At 34.2% G+C, this 14,692-nt stretch overlaps 1 protein-coding gene across 3 annotated transcripts in view; it reads right to left on the reverse strand.

Annotated features, from left to right (window-relative positions):
• The window catches only part of POLH (DNA polymerase eta), a 39,415-nt gene that overhangs the window by 20,324 nt on the left and 4,399 nt on the right, over positions 1-14,692 (reverse strand). For 2 of the 3 annotated variants that reach the window (XM_003769109.4, XM_031964786.1), the window contains exons 2-4: positions 8,958-9,098; positions 6,598-6,732; positions 3,035-3,252 (exon numbers count right to left, since the gene is read on the reverse strand). In XM_003769109.4, the coding sequence (XP_003769157.1) occupies positions 3,035-3,252; positions 6,598-6,732; positions 8,958-9,094 (490 nt within the window). In that variant the 5' untranslated portion in view covers positions 9,095-9,098. Of the gene's footprint in view, positions 1-3,034; positions 3,253-6,425; positions 6,501-6,597; positions 6,733-8,957; positions 9,099-14,692 lie in introns of those variants that run through there. The other variant, XM_031964787.1, reaches the window with a different exon arrangement.

The raw sequence follows: 14,692 nt of genomic DNA on the forward strand, positions 1-14,692 counted from the left end.
TATCTTCCTATATGGGCCATCAGCACCTGATCAACACGGCCAAATTTTAAAACTTCATTCTTTTTAAAAAATTATTATTATTAAAGTATATGCATAGTTAATTTTCAACATTCACCCTTGCAAAACCTTGTGTTCCAAATTTTTTTTTTCCTTCCTTTCTCCCACTCCCTCCCCTAAACAGTAAGTATTCCAAAATGTTAAACATGTACAATTCTTCTACACATATTTCCACAGTTATCATGCTACACAAGAAAAAGCAGATCAAAAAGGGAAAAAATGAGAAAGAACAAAAAGCAAACAACAAAAAAAGTTAAAATACTATGTTGTGATCCCCACAGACCTCTCTCGGGTGCAGATGTTGGCTCTCTCCCTCACAAGACTCTTAGAACTAGCCTGAATTGATTATCAAATAATCTTGTTGAATTCTCCCAAAAGTTTTTCTTCCCCCTAAAATACTTTATTTCTGTTGTGGAATTGCCAGCTTCCTACTCACACCTACTCACACACTCACAAAGAGTCACCTTTGACACTTCCCATATTGCAGCATAAAATGAGAGGATTGAACTAGGTGACCTCTAGGTACCCTTCCAGCACTAGACTTTTAATTTTACTTTCATTCTACCCTAATTATATGTCCCATTCATCTCCCTTTTTGGTCTTTCTTTATACCTCTAGTTCTTAGAACAGTGCCTAGAAACTTTTAAGCAAATGCTTTAAAAAATGCCAGTTGACTGACTTTATTCACTCTAAATCAAGTCCCTAATTTTTTGTTTTTTTGGAAGCAATTGGTCACACAGGGTCACACAGCTAGGAAGTTAATTTGAACTTAGGTCCTACTGACTATGGACTGGTGCTCTACCAACTCTATCATCTAGCTGCCCCCAAGCCTTGACCCGAGAATGTAATTCATATCTTCAGAACACCTTCAATGGCTCCTGACATTAGAAGGATCATCCCCAAAGTGGCTCCAGTTCACTATTCTAGCCTTAGCTCATATAACTGTGTTACATAGCATGTTTCTGTTACACTAGACTAACTTTCTAGCTCCTGTTATTTTTCAGCCTTCTTCTGTCACCGTGCTCTTGCTTATAGCATACCTTAATACCTAGAATGAACGCTCTTTTTCCCAAGTTGACTTCACTGTCTGTTGAAGCCTGTCCCTTCCTTGTAAGCCCCTCTCAGATGCTGTATCCTTCATGAAGCATTTCCTGAGTTTCCCTGTCTTCCTGATATCCCCACCTTTACCCTGGCAGTTGAAGTTATCTCTCTCTCACAGTAATTTGACTGGAAAATTTTTTTGTACTTTCCACATTTTGTCCTTTGTAACATAGTTATTTGTGTACATGTCTTTCCTTCCATTAACAAGTTGTATGTTCTTTATCTTTAAATTCCTAGTGCCTATCAAACAGTAAGCGCTTGATGTTTATTTAATTGGTTGCTCTGAAATCAGAGTGAGGTTTCCTGGCTCTCAGGTTAGCTTTAGACCTTTTTATTTAGAAATAGCACAGTTTCTGACAACAATTACAGAATTACAGAATAGCTTCCCCAAGGGAGTAACTCCTTACAGATTTGTGTCTAGACAGTTTCCTAAATTTAGAGCCAACAAGCATCCAATATTCATTTTCTAATGAAATGGCTAATCTTAATGGAAATAATGTTACAAAAGTATTCTAAGAGTATAAAAATTGTGCCTGTTATTGATAAAGGGAAAGCTAGTCATAATAATGTTCTGTTAACACTTGTTAACTAGAATGAAAGGCTTTAGAACACAGAATTCTAGGCTTTGGGGGAATTAATAAGAGTCCTAATATAGAAACATTTAAGAACAATACAACATACTATTCTTTGAATTTTCTGAGACAGATTCTGGAAATATAACAAGTCCTTGTAATCAAAGGCAAAATAAAGCTTTTTTAATATTTACTTTGTCCTACAGTTTCAGAGTTCAATGATCTGTAAAGAGATTTGTGCCTATTATCTTCTTTAATCCTCACAATAACTTTATGAGACAAATACTAAAGAAGATATTATTACATGTTATATTATTATGGGAGAAACTGAGGCTGAGAGCAACTAAATAATGTTTGTCATTTGTAAATGTTGGAGGTAGATTTTGAACCAGTCTCTTCTGATTTAAGTCCAATGTTCTGCCCACTGACTATATTACCTGCCTCCCTTTGTCTAATTTTTTTTTAAACTTACAATTGTTATTTACCTTATTTAGTGCTTTTAATTTATCAAAGCATTTTCACAAAGATTCCCCATTATTTTATTCTCATGAAAATCTCATGGAGGTGAGTTTTCTACCAGTAATGAACTTGACAAAATATTACAATGACATCACACTAAACTAAGTTTAAAAGGAAAAATAAACAATGAATTGGTTCAAGGCACTTTTAATAGACTTGTGAGGGAAAGAGCCATCCACCTCATGAAAGAGAACTATAGACTCTGAAAGTAGATCACAACATAGTATTTTTACCTTTGTTGTTGTTTGTTTCCTTGTTTTATTCTTTCTCATTTTTTTTTCCTTTTTGATCTGATTTTTCTTATCCAGAATGATAAATATGGAAATATGTTCAGAAGATTTGTACATATTTAACTTATATTGGATTACTCATTATCTAGGGAAGGGAGGGAAGAGGAAAGAGATGAAGAAAAATCTGGAATACAAAGTTTTGCAAGGGTGGATGTTGAAAACTAATTTTGGACTGCATGTATTTTGAAATATAAAAAGCTATTATAAAAACAAACAAATAAAAAGGAAAAAGAGAAGCTCAGATGTTGTTCCCTATTTATAACAGTAGCCTGCCCCAGACAAATCTAAAAGAAATTGACTTCTTTCTGATTTCATAATTCCTTCTGCCTGGAATAGAAAGGTGAGTCTCTTTTCCAAGTGTTATTTTTTTTTTAAGTTACTTTCTTTTCAGTGAATGCAAATTTATCTGTAAAAATTAATCCTAAGAATTAGCATGTCTGAGGAAACCAGGTTCCAAAGGCAGGAAACAGTATTACTATGTTGTTATGGAAGTACCTTTTTGAATAGACCCCTCCAGGGCCCTAGTGCCATGGGGAAACCCCTGAATGTAGGTGCTTGCCAAAGAGTTTGCTGTGACAGGCTGAGCTTGCAGCTTTTGCAGTCTCTCTTGTACAGCATTAGTTAGATCTACGTAGGCCTCATCGATGCTTGAACGCTCAATCACAGCAAAACGAGACATCACCTTCATCACTTCCACACTGGCCTCCCGGTACCTGAAGATTATAAAAATCATTGGCTGTTGGCCAGGAGCCTCAGTAATGACAGCATGTTGATCCTTTTCCTGGTTCTGCCACTGGGCATTCTGAGAAAACTGAAACTCTTGTTTATTTGTTGTTTATAAAATGAACACTACCTAATTACTTGGGTTTTTGTAGAAATTGTAATTTGGTTATAAGTAAAATATTCAAACGAGCAAAATGCTATAAAAAGCATTTTAATATATTATTATTATTTGGGGTAGGAAGAAAGTACTCAGATATCAAATCTGGAAAAAGATTATAAAGGGTACAAAAAAAAAAAAAAAAAAGCCAGAAAAGAATACTATAAACTGTATAAACTATATTTTTCTTTCTTTTTTTTCTTGCTGAGGCAATTGGGGTTAAGTGACTTTCCTAGGGTCACACAGCTAGGAAGAGTTAAGTGTCTGAGGCCAGATATGAACTGAGATCACCCTGACTTCAGGGCTGGTGCTCTATCTACTGCGCCACTTAGCTGCCCCAAACTATATAAACTATAAAAAGCACTATAAAGGTATTGCTTTTTCACACCTACCTAAGGTAAATTAAAATTACTATATGGAAAGCATGGAATTTTCATGAACATATTATATTTTTTATTTGATTAATTATAAGAAACATAGCTGTATAAAAAGAATCATTTCTTTATAGACTCTTCTTTGTATTATATACAATGAAAAAGAAATTCCAAATTTATTTTTTCTCCTATAAGGAAAAATAAGCCAGGATAGTTAGATAACACAAGATAGAGCACTGGCCTTGGAGTCAGCGATGACTGAGTTCAAATCCAAATTCAGACACCTGACACTAACTGTGTAACCCTGGACAAAGCATTTAACTCCAATTGCTTTGCTTAAAGAGAGAGAGAGAGAGAGAGAGAGAGAGAGAGAGAGAGAGAGAGAGAGAAAACAAAACAAGTTTTTTTATTCCTTTAACTTTTCCAAGTTACATTTTTAAGTGGCCAAAGAAGACTTAGAACTCCTTATTGCTCTAAATAGCTACATATCTTTTTCTGATTCACCATTCCAAATTCTCAAAAAGATGTATTATTACTCAGATAATAAGAAATTCATGATAAAGAATTAAGAAATCATGGATTCTTTAAGTTGAAATAGATCTTGACTTATACCTTTACCATATAGATGAATATTTATATTGTTTAAATTTCCTAGTAAATGGGGTTCAACAATTTCCTTAATATCTCATTCCACTGAGAATATCAACCTCAACCAATTGACCATTCAATCAATGGTCAAAATGGTCAAAAATTCCAACTGCTTAATTTGAATTCTCCCTGCTGGAATGTAAAAGCCATTTCTTAGTCTGTTAAATTTTGTCTCTAGTAATCCTTTTGTAGAATATTGTCATTATCCTTTTATGACTTCAGAACTCAAAATTCTTCCTCTAAATATCAGTGTAATAATTCTTTGAAGTAAAGCAGGATTTGTATCCAGATCACCCCTTGCTATTTATTCAATTAAAATAACCAAGATCCTTTAAGTCTTCCTCAAAGGAACTACATTTCAACCAATTAGTTATTTTGTTGGGCTTTCTGGACTTTCTCCATGCTGTCTGTGTCCCTGATGGGCTGTGGGCTACATATTTTAGCAAACATCTGATCAATACAATCTGTGAGAGAATTACCTTGCAATTTCCAAGTAGTATTTTAGCTTAGCACAGGTACATCTTTTATGTTATACAACCCATTCTTGAGCTAATTTTTAAATATTTTAAATTTTATTCCCAACAAACAATAAATAGAATGGTGGGTTATATAAACATAGTAGAAGAAAAGAACATTGTAGCTTAAAATACAAGTTACTATTATTTAAAATTTGCTTTAGTAGTACAGTGGATGGAATGCTGGGCCTGGAGACAGAAAGACATCTTCCTGAGTTCAAATGTATCCTTGATACTTACTAGCTGTATGACTATACACAAGTCACTTAACTTGTTTATTTCAGTTCCTCAACTATAAAATGAGCTGGAGAAAGAAATTGCAAACCACTCCAGTATCTTTACTAAAAACACTAATTGGGGTCATGAAAAGTCAGATGTGATTGAAAACAAATAGAACAACAAATAAAAGTTAATTGTTTTCAAAGGCTGATCAAAGGCTTATCTTGTCTATCTGGTCTTCCTTCTGTTCTCATTTCTCCCTTTTTAAAAAGAGATGCCTCAATGACCCTTCCCCCCCCACCACCATTTCTTCTTATGCTTTTTTTTTTTAGCAGTTCAACCATAAATATGATTTATTCTTTCCCACACTATACAAAATGTCAAAGGTGAAAAGTAAGTGCAAATTTATTTAAAGACTCCTTTCACTATGCAAGCAAATAGGAAAACTCATATGTCTAGGTCAATTCATTACTCAGGAATATAGGCCTTGATATCTGTACTTTTCTTTCTTTCTTTTTTTTTTTTTAATAACTTTTTATTGACAGAACCATGCCAGGGTAATTTTTTACAACATTATCCCTTGCACTCACTTCTGTTCCATCTTCTTATGCTTTAATACCATCTCCCATTGGGATTTGGCTCCATTACTTTTTTAGCTATGTAATCTTGCTTACGTCAGTTAACTTATTTGAACCTCAGGTTCAGCTTTTAAAAAGGAAAATACAGGCATTACCTACCTTATGATATTACTGCTAGAAAAGGGCTTTGTAGATCATAGAAAGTTCTTGCCACCAAAGTCCTTGGTGTTGTCAAATAGTTCAACATCAGAAAGTAATATGATTTTATCAATGGAATTGCATTAACGAAAAGGCATTACCATGTACCTTGCTGCTACAACTCAAGGATCATGAGAGTTTTCCATATGACTTGTAGCTATAATGTTCCATATGTGTTATCTCCCTCATTAGAATGTGAGCTCCCTGAGAGCAGTAAGATCTTACTTTTATATTTGTAAACATAGCACTTAGCACTGAGACTTGCACCCAGGAAATGCTTAATAAATGTTTTATTAGTCATTAAAGAGGGAATGATTTCTAAAACAAAATTCTTAGGGAAAAAAAGGCAATAAAAGAACATAGATATAGACCTTGCCAAAGAGGATGTGCTATCCCTACTCTAATAAAAAAGAAAAAGATAATGGGTGATGAGTTTAAAGGTAATGAAGAATTTTAAAGTAAGGAGAATGATACCTGGTTATTAGGATGATTGTTAATAATTCTTGGAATCCAAACTTCAGTATCTGAGAAAGTGACATCATTCAGGTGCTGCCAGTTCAAAATAGTATTAAAATTCCCATTCTGGGCATCATGGACCATTAATACCAATTCCTTCCCTTTTATCCGAAACAATTTTTCTCCTTACTTGGTGAGGTCAGCTTTTCCTCGAGTCTCACGAACTTGTGCTAGTAAAAGATCTGGACATAGCTTCTTAGCATCATCAGCCCACATACTCCTAGTAACTCCAAATGCACGCGCTTCATAACTGACTGCAATTATTCTAGAGAAAACAAATGAAAAGTTACTATTTGACCATAAGCAACAAAAAAAGGAAACATTTACAGTAATAACTTACTAGATAAAATGGGAATCTATTATAAACTGTAGCAAACAGATGCGGGCAAGTGGTGCTCATTTTAAGCAATGACACTGAACAATAAAAGGAAAAGGATGCCAACAAGCATAAGTCCACTAAAGCAATAAGTTCCATAGGTACCTAAGGTGACAAAGATAGCAAATGACACATTAAACTTGTTATATTCACAATCAACATTAGCAATAGCCTAAAATATAAAAGATAATGGTCGTACAGATGGAATAGGTAAAAATGAAATACTGCAAATGTTATTGGATATTTCTGATAATGCCTATGTGTTCATTACCTACTTATCAATTCAGAGGTTTTTAAAGAAATATTTTCCTGTAATTCAAATAATAGAATTGGTATGTTTATATAATAAGTCTTTCACATAGAAGGCAACACAATGAGCCCAAAGAGATAGGAAGCAGTGATGACAGGAGGGAAATAAAGAGTTGTATAGCCCTAAAATCTTCTGTTAGGAAAATCCTAATATAATATAATAGTCTATAAAAGAAAAGTAATTTCCAGGCATTATTTTATTTCTAATTTACTATGTGCTAAGACTAGCATCAAGTATTATACTATTTTTGTATACCTAAAGTTACTTAGACTAAAATCACGTACTTCAATGTTTTGTCTATTTTATCTCTTTTAGATTTTTAAGTACATGGCAACATCAATATTATACGAGGATTAATTCTGATGAATGTGACTCTTTCCAACAATAATTTGATTGACGTCAGTTCCAATGATTTTGTGATGAAGAGAGCCATCTACACCCAGAGAGAGGACTATGGAAAGTATATGTGGACACAAGGTAACATTCTCCCTCTTTTTGTTTGCATATTTCTTTTTCATTTTTTTCCCGTTTTGATCTGATTTTTCTTGTGCAGCAAGAGAATTGTATAAATATCTTTACACATATTGGATTTAACATATATTTTGACATGTATAACATACACTGGATTGCTTGCCATCTAGGGGAGGGAGTGAGGGTGAAGAGAAAAATTTGAAACACATGGCTATGCAAGGGTCAATGTTAAAAAGTTTTTCTGTGCATATGTTTTGAAAATAAAAAGCTTTATTAAAAAAAAAGAAGAAGAAGATTTTTATACCACTGAGGATCATAAACCAGTAGAGGAGTATAGCCAAAAGACTTTTTGAGGACTAAAGTGAGACAAATTCCTCATTGCCCATCAAACTGACTGCAGTCCTCTGGCCTTCTCCATCATGTCTCCATGCTGGGTATCTTTCCTCTTCCCCACCCCCATACAACTTGCCCCCTTTTAGCTTTTTAAGTGCTGACTTCGCTATTAGAATAAAATTCTTCAAGAGTAGGAACTGTCTTTCTTTTTGTTTGTACATATTATATTGCCAAAGCTTAGCATAGTGCTACAACATCATAAGCACTCATTTAAAAAATGCTTTGTTAACTGATTGATAAGAAGACTATAAATTGGGGAATTAGGGCAAAACAAAAGATGGTAATAACCAAAGTCTGAGGAAAATCAAGAATAGAGATTAAATTTCAGAGACAGATTTGAGTTAGATTAGAATTATCCATAAAGCGCAGTATTTCTACTTTTTGTTGTTGTTATTTGCTTGTTTTTTTAATTGTGTTTTTTTTTCCCCTTTTGATCTGATTTTTCTTGTGCAGTATGATGAATATGGAAATATGTTTAGAAGAATTGCACATGTTCAACCTATGTTGAATTGCTTGCTGTCTAGGAGAGAGAGGGAGAAAAATTTGGTACACAAGGTTTTGCAAGGGTGAATGTTGAAAACTATCTTTGCATGTATTTGGATAAATAAAAAGCTATTAAAAAAGAAAAGAAAGGAAAAGAAAAAAGACTAGAATTATCTAAAAGAAGAATGGGAAGACTGGATGCTGTGGAGAAGATTCCTGTGCAGGTAAAAAGTTGGACTAGAAAGCTTCTTTCAACTCTATAAAATTCTATGAACACTTAAAAATGTTTAAATATCAGAAGGCCATGAAACAGTGAACATTCCACATTTCTAGGCACACAGAAGCCACAGTTGAAATTTAAATTGTGACAGTTCAGGGAAGTCTTAATTATACCATTTAGTCCAATGTAAATTTCTAACTATGACCTGATGATGCCAAAAATGATAATGACACATACCCACCACCCTTCCATGATTTGTACTGCACAACTGCACAAGGTTTGTTTCTCAAATGTGGATTTTCCCTCTGTTCCACCTGTACAAAAAAGCAATCCATGTCCACCAGAGCAACCACACGTTCCTGTCCAATTGCCATTTTCCTGTTAACAAAAACAAAATGTTTTATAATCACACTGAATCAGATAAAGATAACTAAAAAGAGATATGGGAAAACAACATTTCTATTCATATTTAAACATTACTCTATGTTTACCACATAGAAAAGATAATCACCAGGCAATATTTAGGAATGTAAAAAGCATAAAAGGTTACAATAAATAATTTCATTCATGATATTACCCTTGACTACGAAAAAGAAGTAAAACTAAGAAATAGCTTTAAGACATAAATTATTTCCTCTTTAATTCTAAAACACGATTACAATTTCTTTAAAAAGCATGAGTTAGTTTTTTATACCAGGTAAATGGTATAGAGGAGAGAAGTTATATTCACTAGTCAATCCATGGTTTAAAATAAAGTACAAAATAAAAAAAAAAAAATGATAAAACCAACCCTATATTGGGATTTCTCTTGAAATATCTTTTTCATAAGCCCAAAATAGTGAGGAGTCTTCCGGAAGAGAGCCATTATCATTCAAGAAAGTTTGACCTAATCATCCACCAAAGAAAAACCAAATGGATAAAAAAATGTCTATTATCTAGATTATGACAACCTGTAGAGCTTATCACTCATAAATATGTCTTAGATTTAGAGTACAAATGAACAAAATGGGCCTAGAACTTAAGAGAAAGGGAAGAGTAGGTAAGATTGCTTTCAGAAAATTGCAGAGTTTCTTTAGTAACCCTAACTTGTCCTAAATAAAAAGGAAAATATACAATATCTTACTGTTGTTTCAGATGTTCTTCTTGGTTTCAAATTCATTGTGTACCAGAATAAGCTCATCACTAGAAAATATATCATCATGAAGAGAGCTTTAGCTTTGGTACTCTCTCTTTTGCCTCTACCCCTCTGATTGAAGGGCTAGATGTCAAAGTAAAGAAACTCTTCCCAAAATCTTCCTTTATAGAAATCTCAGAAGCCCAGCTGACTCTTTGATATACTGCTTATTGTATCTTGAATATCATTATTCTCCCTACACACACCAAGGACTGTTCTCCAATTCTTCATCCCCTTTTAACTTCCTTTTGGGTGTCATTTTCCCCCATTAGATTATAACCTAGCACAGAGTAGGTGCTTAGTAAATTTGTATTTTATTGTGTTTTATGGCTTTAAGCCATGGAACTCTAGTGATACCCACTATCACCCAGAGGGTAATGGAGAGATTCAGATTGAGTGTGAGGAGACTGTAACATATGACAAATCCTTCAAAAACTACAAAAAGAGAGAGAGAAGAAAAAAGGAGTATTAAAAAAATAAAAAAAGTTCTAGGAACATGGTAAGAACAAGAGTTAAACCAATGGCCATCAAGTTATCCCTCAATATATATGCTTAAGATGTTGGGTGAAAATGAGTATGGTTTTTGGTACATTGGATGGACTCCCTAAAATGAACTCAAAGAAGGCCAAAGATAAGGTCACACAGAATTGGCAGACACATATGGAATGCTATCAACATTGTTTAGAGTGAATATATATTCTAATGAGAAAAGAGATCATTTGAATATTTTTAAGAAGCACCATCATTTAATCAGACATTCCCCACATTACTGGTTTTTTCATTTTAAAAAATTTTGGCTTTCATTACATCACCAAAATTTCCTCTAGGATTCTTCTCTCTTTCCACGCCCAGAGAACACTGTTTTCTAAGATCCTAGACTACTTATTATAGGGTGCCAAACCAAATCCAGTTATGTAGGATTCCTAGCTTTTCTATCTTCTTTTTACTAACCTTATAATGTGCATGAGTTCTAAAATTACCTTTTCTTTGTGCTACCACAAATGAAATGCTTCCTAAGCTCTTAACAAGGTAGCCTGCAACATCAAAAATATAGTTCTCTTTATTTAAAAAAAAAAAAGATATATATATAAACTGCTTCTTTATAACTTTAATTAAATCAACTCAAAAATAGATATTTTTTTCCATTAGTCTTTCTGTGACTATTCTTTTAAATAGTCCATTTGCTGGTGTTAGCTATCTTTAAAGAAGAATCAATACAGTAATCCCTAACTTAATTTGACATCAAGAGGAAATGAGATGATTTGGATTAGAGAATTTTCCAAGTGATGAAAGCTTATCCCTGGACCTGGGATAAATCACCTAACCTTTCACTGCCCCAGACTGTTGCTTAAAGGACTAAAAATTGCAGATTCAGTACTAATCTAGGAATTTACCCTTTGGGAATTCTCTATGCCAGTGAAATCATAGATCTAGAGATGTCCCCATATTCCAGTGATAGAAACAGGGATAGAAAAAGTTTAAAAAGATTTCACCTGCTACAAATTTATGTTGCTTAGACTCAGCTAAGTTATCCACTGCTTTTACTCTGTTCTCATCAGTTAAAAAAACAGAAATTCAGACATCTAATCCTATTCACACCTAACCAAGAATTCCTTCAACATCTCCAGCAAAGTACTCACCCACCCTTCATTCAAACACCAATGAGGGAGAAATCACTATCTTCTGAGGTAACATATTCCACTTTCAAAAAACACCAAAGGTTTTTCCTTTCATCAAAATGAAATTGACTGCCTCCAAATGCCTTCTCATGGCCTATAATTCTAGTAGATAACTACATCTTCTTTCTACTTCACTTAATAGGAGTTCCATACTTCATACCACAGAACTTCTTGACATTATCTCCCATTTTTTGCTCTTTCCCCCCTGGCTTCCCCAGGACCTTGCTCCAACAATATTTCTTTCTTTTCCATTCTTTCTTTTTTTTATTGGTGCTTTCCATTTGCCAATACACATGGGTAGGTCTCTTAAATCCTTAAAAAAAAAAACCCTTCTTTTGACTTGATGCTGTCTTGTCCAGCCACCATACGTCATGCCTCTATCCCAAAGAGATAATAAAGAAGGAAAAGAGACCTCTATGTGCAAAAATGTTTGTGGCAGCCCTTTTTGTAGTGGCTAGAAACTGGAAATTGAATGGATGCCCATAATTGAAGAATGGTTGAATAAATTGTGGTATATGAATGTTATAGAATATTATTGTTCTGTAAGAAATGACCAGCAGGAGGATTTCAGAAAGACCTGGAGAGACTTACATGAACTGATGCTGAGTGAAATGAGCAGGACCAGGAGATCATTATATACTTCAACAATACTATATGATGATCAATTCTGATGGATGTGGCTCTCTTCAACAATGAGATGGACCAAATCAGTTCCATTTGTTCAATAATGAAGAGAACCAGCTACATCCAGCAAAAAAACTCTGGGAAATGAGACAACATAGCATTTCCAATCCCTCTGTTTTTGTCTGCTTGCATTTTTTATTTCCTTCTCAGGTTAATTTTAACTTATTTCTAAGTCTGATTTTTCTTGTGCAGCAAAATAACTGTATGGATATGTATATATATATTGTATTTAACATGTATTGGTCTACCTGCCATCTGGGGGAGGAGATGGGAGGAATGAGGGGAAAAGATGGAACAGAAGGTTTTGCAAGGGTCAATGCTGAAAAATTACCCACGCATATATCTTGTAAAGCTATAATAATAATGATAGAAATCATGCCTCTATCTTTACACCATTGCCTTCTTATCTGTTTTCTTTCCTCAATTTTCTGCAACTTAAGTTTCCACCCCCATGAACTCTAAATGAATCTTTTCTTACCACTGACTTCCTTACGGGCAAGCCCAATGTTCTGTTTTAACTCTTCTTCTTGACCTCTGAAGCAATTTACAGGTGCTCTTGACACCACTTACCATCTGTTCTATAGATCTTCATATCCCTGGCTTGAGGAAGCTCACACTTTCCTGGTTATCCACTTACATCTATAATCATTAGTCTAACCTTTTCACTGGTTTCTGTACTCTTACCAACCCCTAAAGGCAAGCTTTCCCAAAGATCTATCATAGGTTCTCTTCTTTTTGGGTTTGGGTTATATAATTCAGAATTCCTATGGTTTCATTAGAATCTCCCTGCAGATTATTATTCCTTAATCTATATATTCAGTCACTCTCTCTTGAACGTCAGTTACCTACAGTTCCAACAATCTGCTAGACACCTGCAATTTGATATCTCACTGCAAATTTAACATGAACAAAATGGATCTGATCATCTTCCCATTAAAACTTTCCTATTTCTGTTGAGAGCGCTACCTAGGTTCATAATCACAGAATCATACTTGATTTTCACTCTTCACTTTCCCCCTCCTCCAATTATAATCAGTTATCAAGATCTGTTAATTCTAACTCTACAATATCTTTCACAACTGTCTCTTTCTGACTTGGAGACTACTACCTAACTTCGATTTCTCATGAATGCTCACCTAGATTACTATAATAGATTCTTTCTCAATACCTCAGTTCTTTCTCTTTCCCCTATTCGATTCACCAGCGTTCAACACACAATTGACAAAGTAATCATTCTAATATAAATCCCTCATCCTGGCCTATTAGCAAACTTGGATTGAAAATTATTAAAGACAAATTATTACCCAGGTAATTTCTACAATCTCTCTCCCTTTTATCTTTTAAACCTAATTTCATTCTGTTACCCTTAAAGCATTACATGTTCCAGCCAACCTAGATAACTTGCTGCTTTGTGAATTCAATCTTCTTTCTAACTCTATTTTAACAAACTGTCCCCCTGTGAATGGGTTAAACCACTTCCTTCCGGTATCCTTCCAGAATTCTTAACTTTTTCAAAGCTCAGTTAATGTCATCTTCCACCATGAATTCTTCCCTCTTCTTCCTAGCCTTTAAGTGTTCTGACTCTTCAAATTACCTTTCATTTATTTATCTGTGTATATATTGTATCACTCCAGTAGAATGTAAGCTTCTAGAGGTAGTTACTGTTTCATTTTTATCTTTGTAGCTCCAATGCCTAGGGAATAGTATGTAGCTAATAAATGTTGATTTGAACTCAAAGGCTTTTCTCAGTTGATAACCTTTTCTCCCTTGAACTGCATATAGAACTTTACATCTTTTGAATGCACTTATCTATAAATGACAAGGCCTTAGCCTAAGGAGGAATAGCAGAGTAAGATACAAAGTTAGCAGACTAAGGAAGAACACTGACAAGGTTAGAGGATAGATTCAGAGATAGAATGGGCCTTAGGGGCGATGTAGTCCAAACATCTCATTCTAGAGATGAGATTAAGTCCCAGAAGAATTACTAATTTGACACACAGATAATAAATGACAAAGTCAAGATTTAGATCCTAGTCATCTGACTCCAAATGCAGAACTCTTGGAAATACATCCAGAGTGAGGAGGGTTGAAAGCCCTGTAAGAAAGGAGATATTTGCCCAGAGAAAAGTTGGGAGGAAAAATGACAGCATTTTCATGTATCTAAAAAACTGGGCATGGAGTCAGGAAGGCCTAAATTCAAATCTAGCTAGATACTTCTTACCTCTCTGGTCCTGGTCAAGTAACCTATCCTGTTTGTTTTAGTTTATTTGACCATAAAATGGGGATGATAATAATAACATTACAACAACAAGATTGTTGAGGGGAATCAAATGAGAACACTTAGCACATCACATAGCACATGGTAGGCACTGAATGCTTGTTTTTTTTCCATCCCTTATCCTACTATTAGACTAGTAGAGATAATGTTTTATGTA

This window comes from Sarcophilus harrisii, chromosome 4 (genome assembly GCF_902635505.1).
Source record: "Sarcophilus harrisii chromosome 4, mSarHar1.11, whole genome shotgun sequence".
In the NCBI taxonomy this organism is placed as follows: domain Eukaryota; kingdom Metazoa; phylum Chordata; class Mammalia; order Dasyuromorphia; family Dasyuridae; genus Sarcophilus; species Sarcophilus harrisii.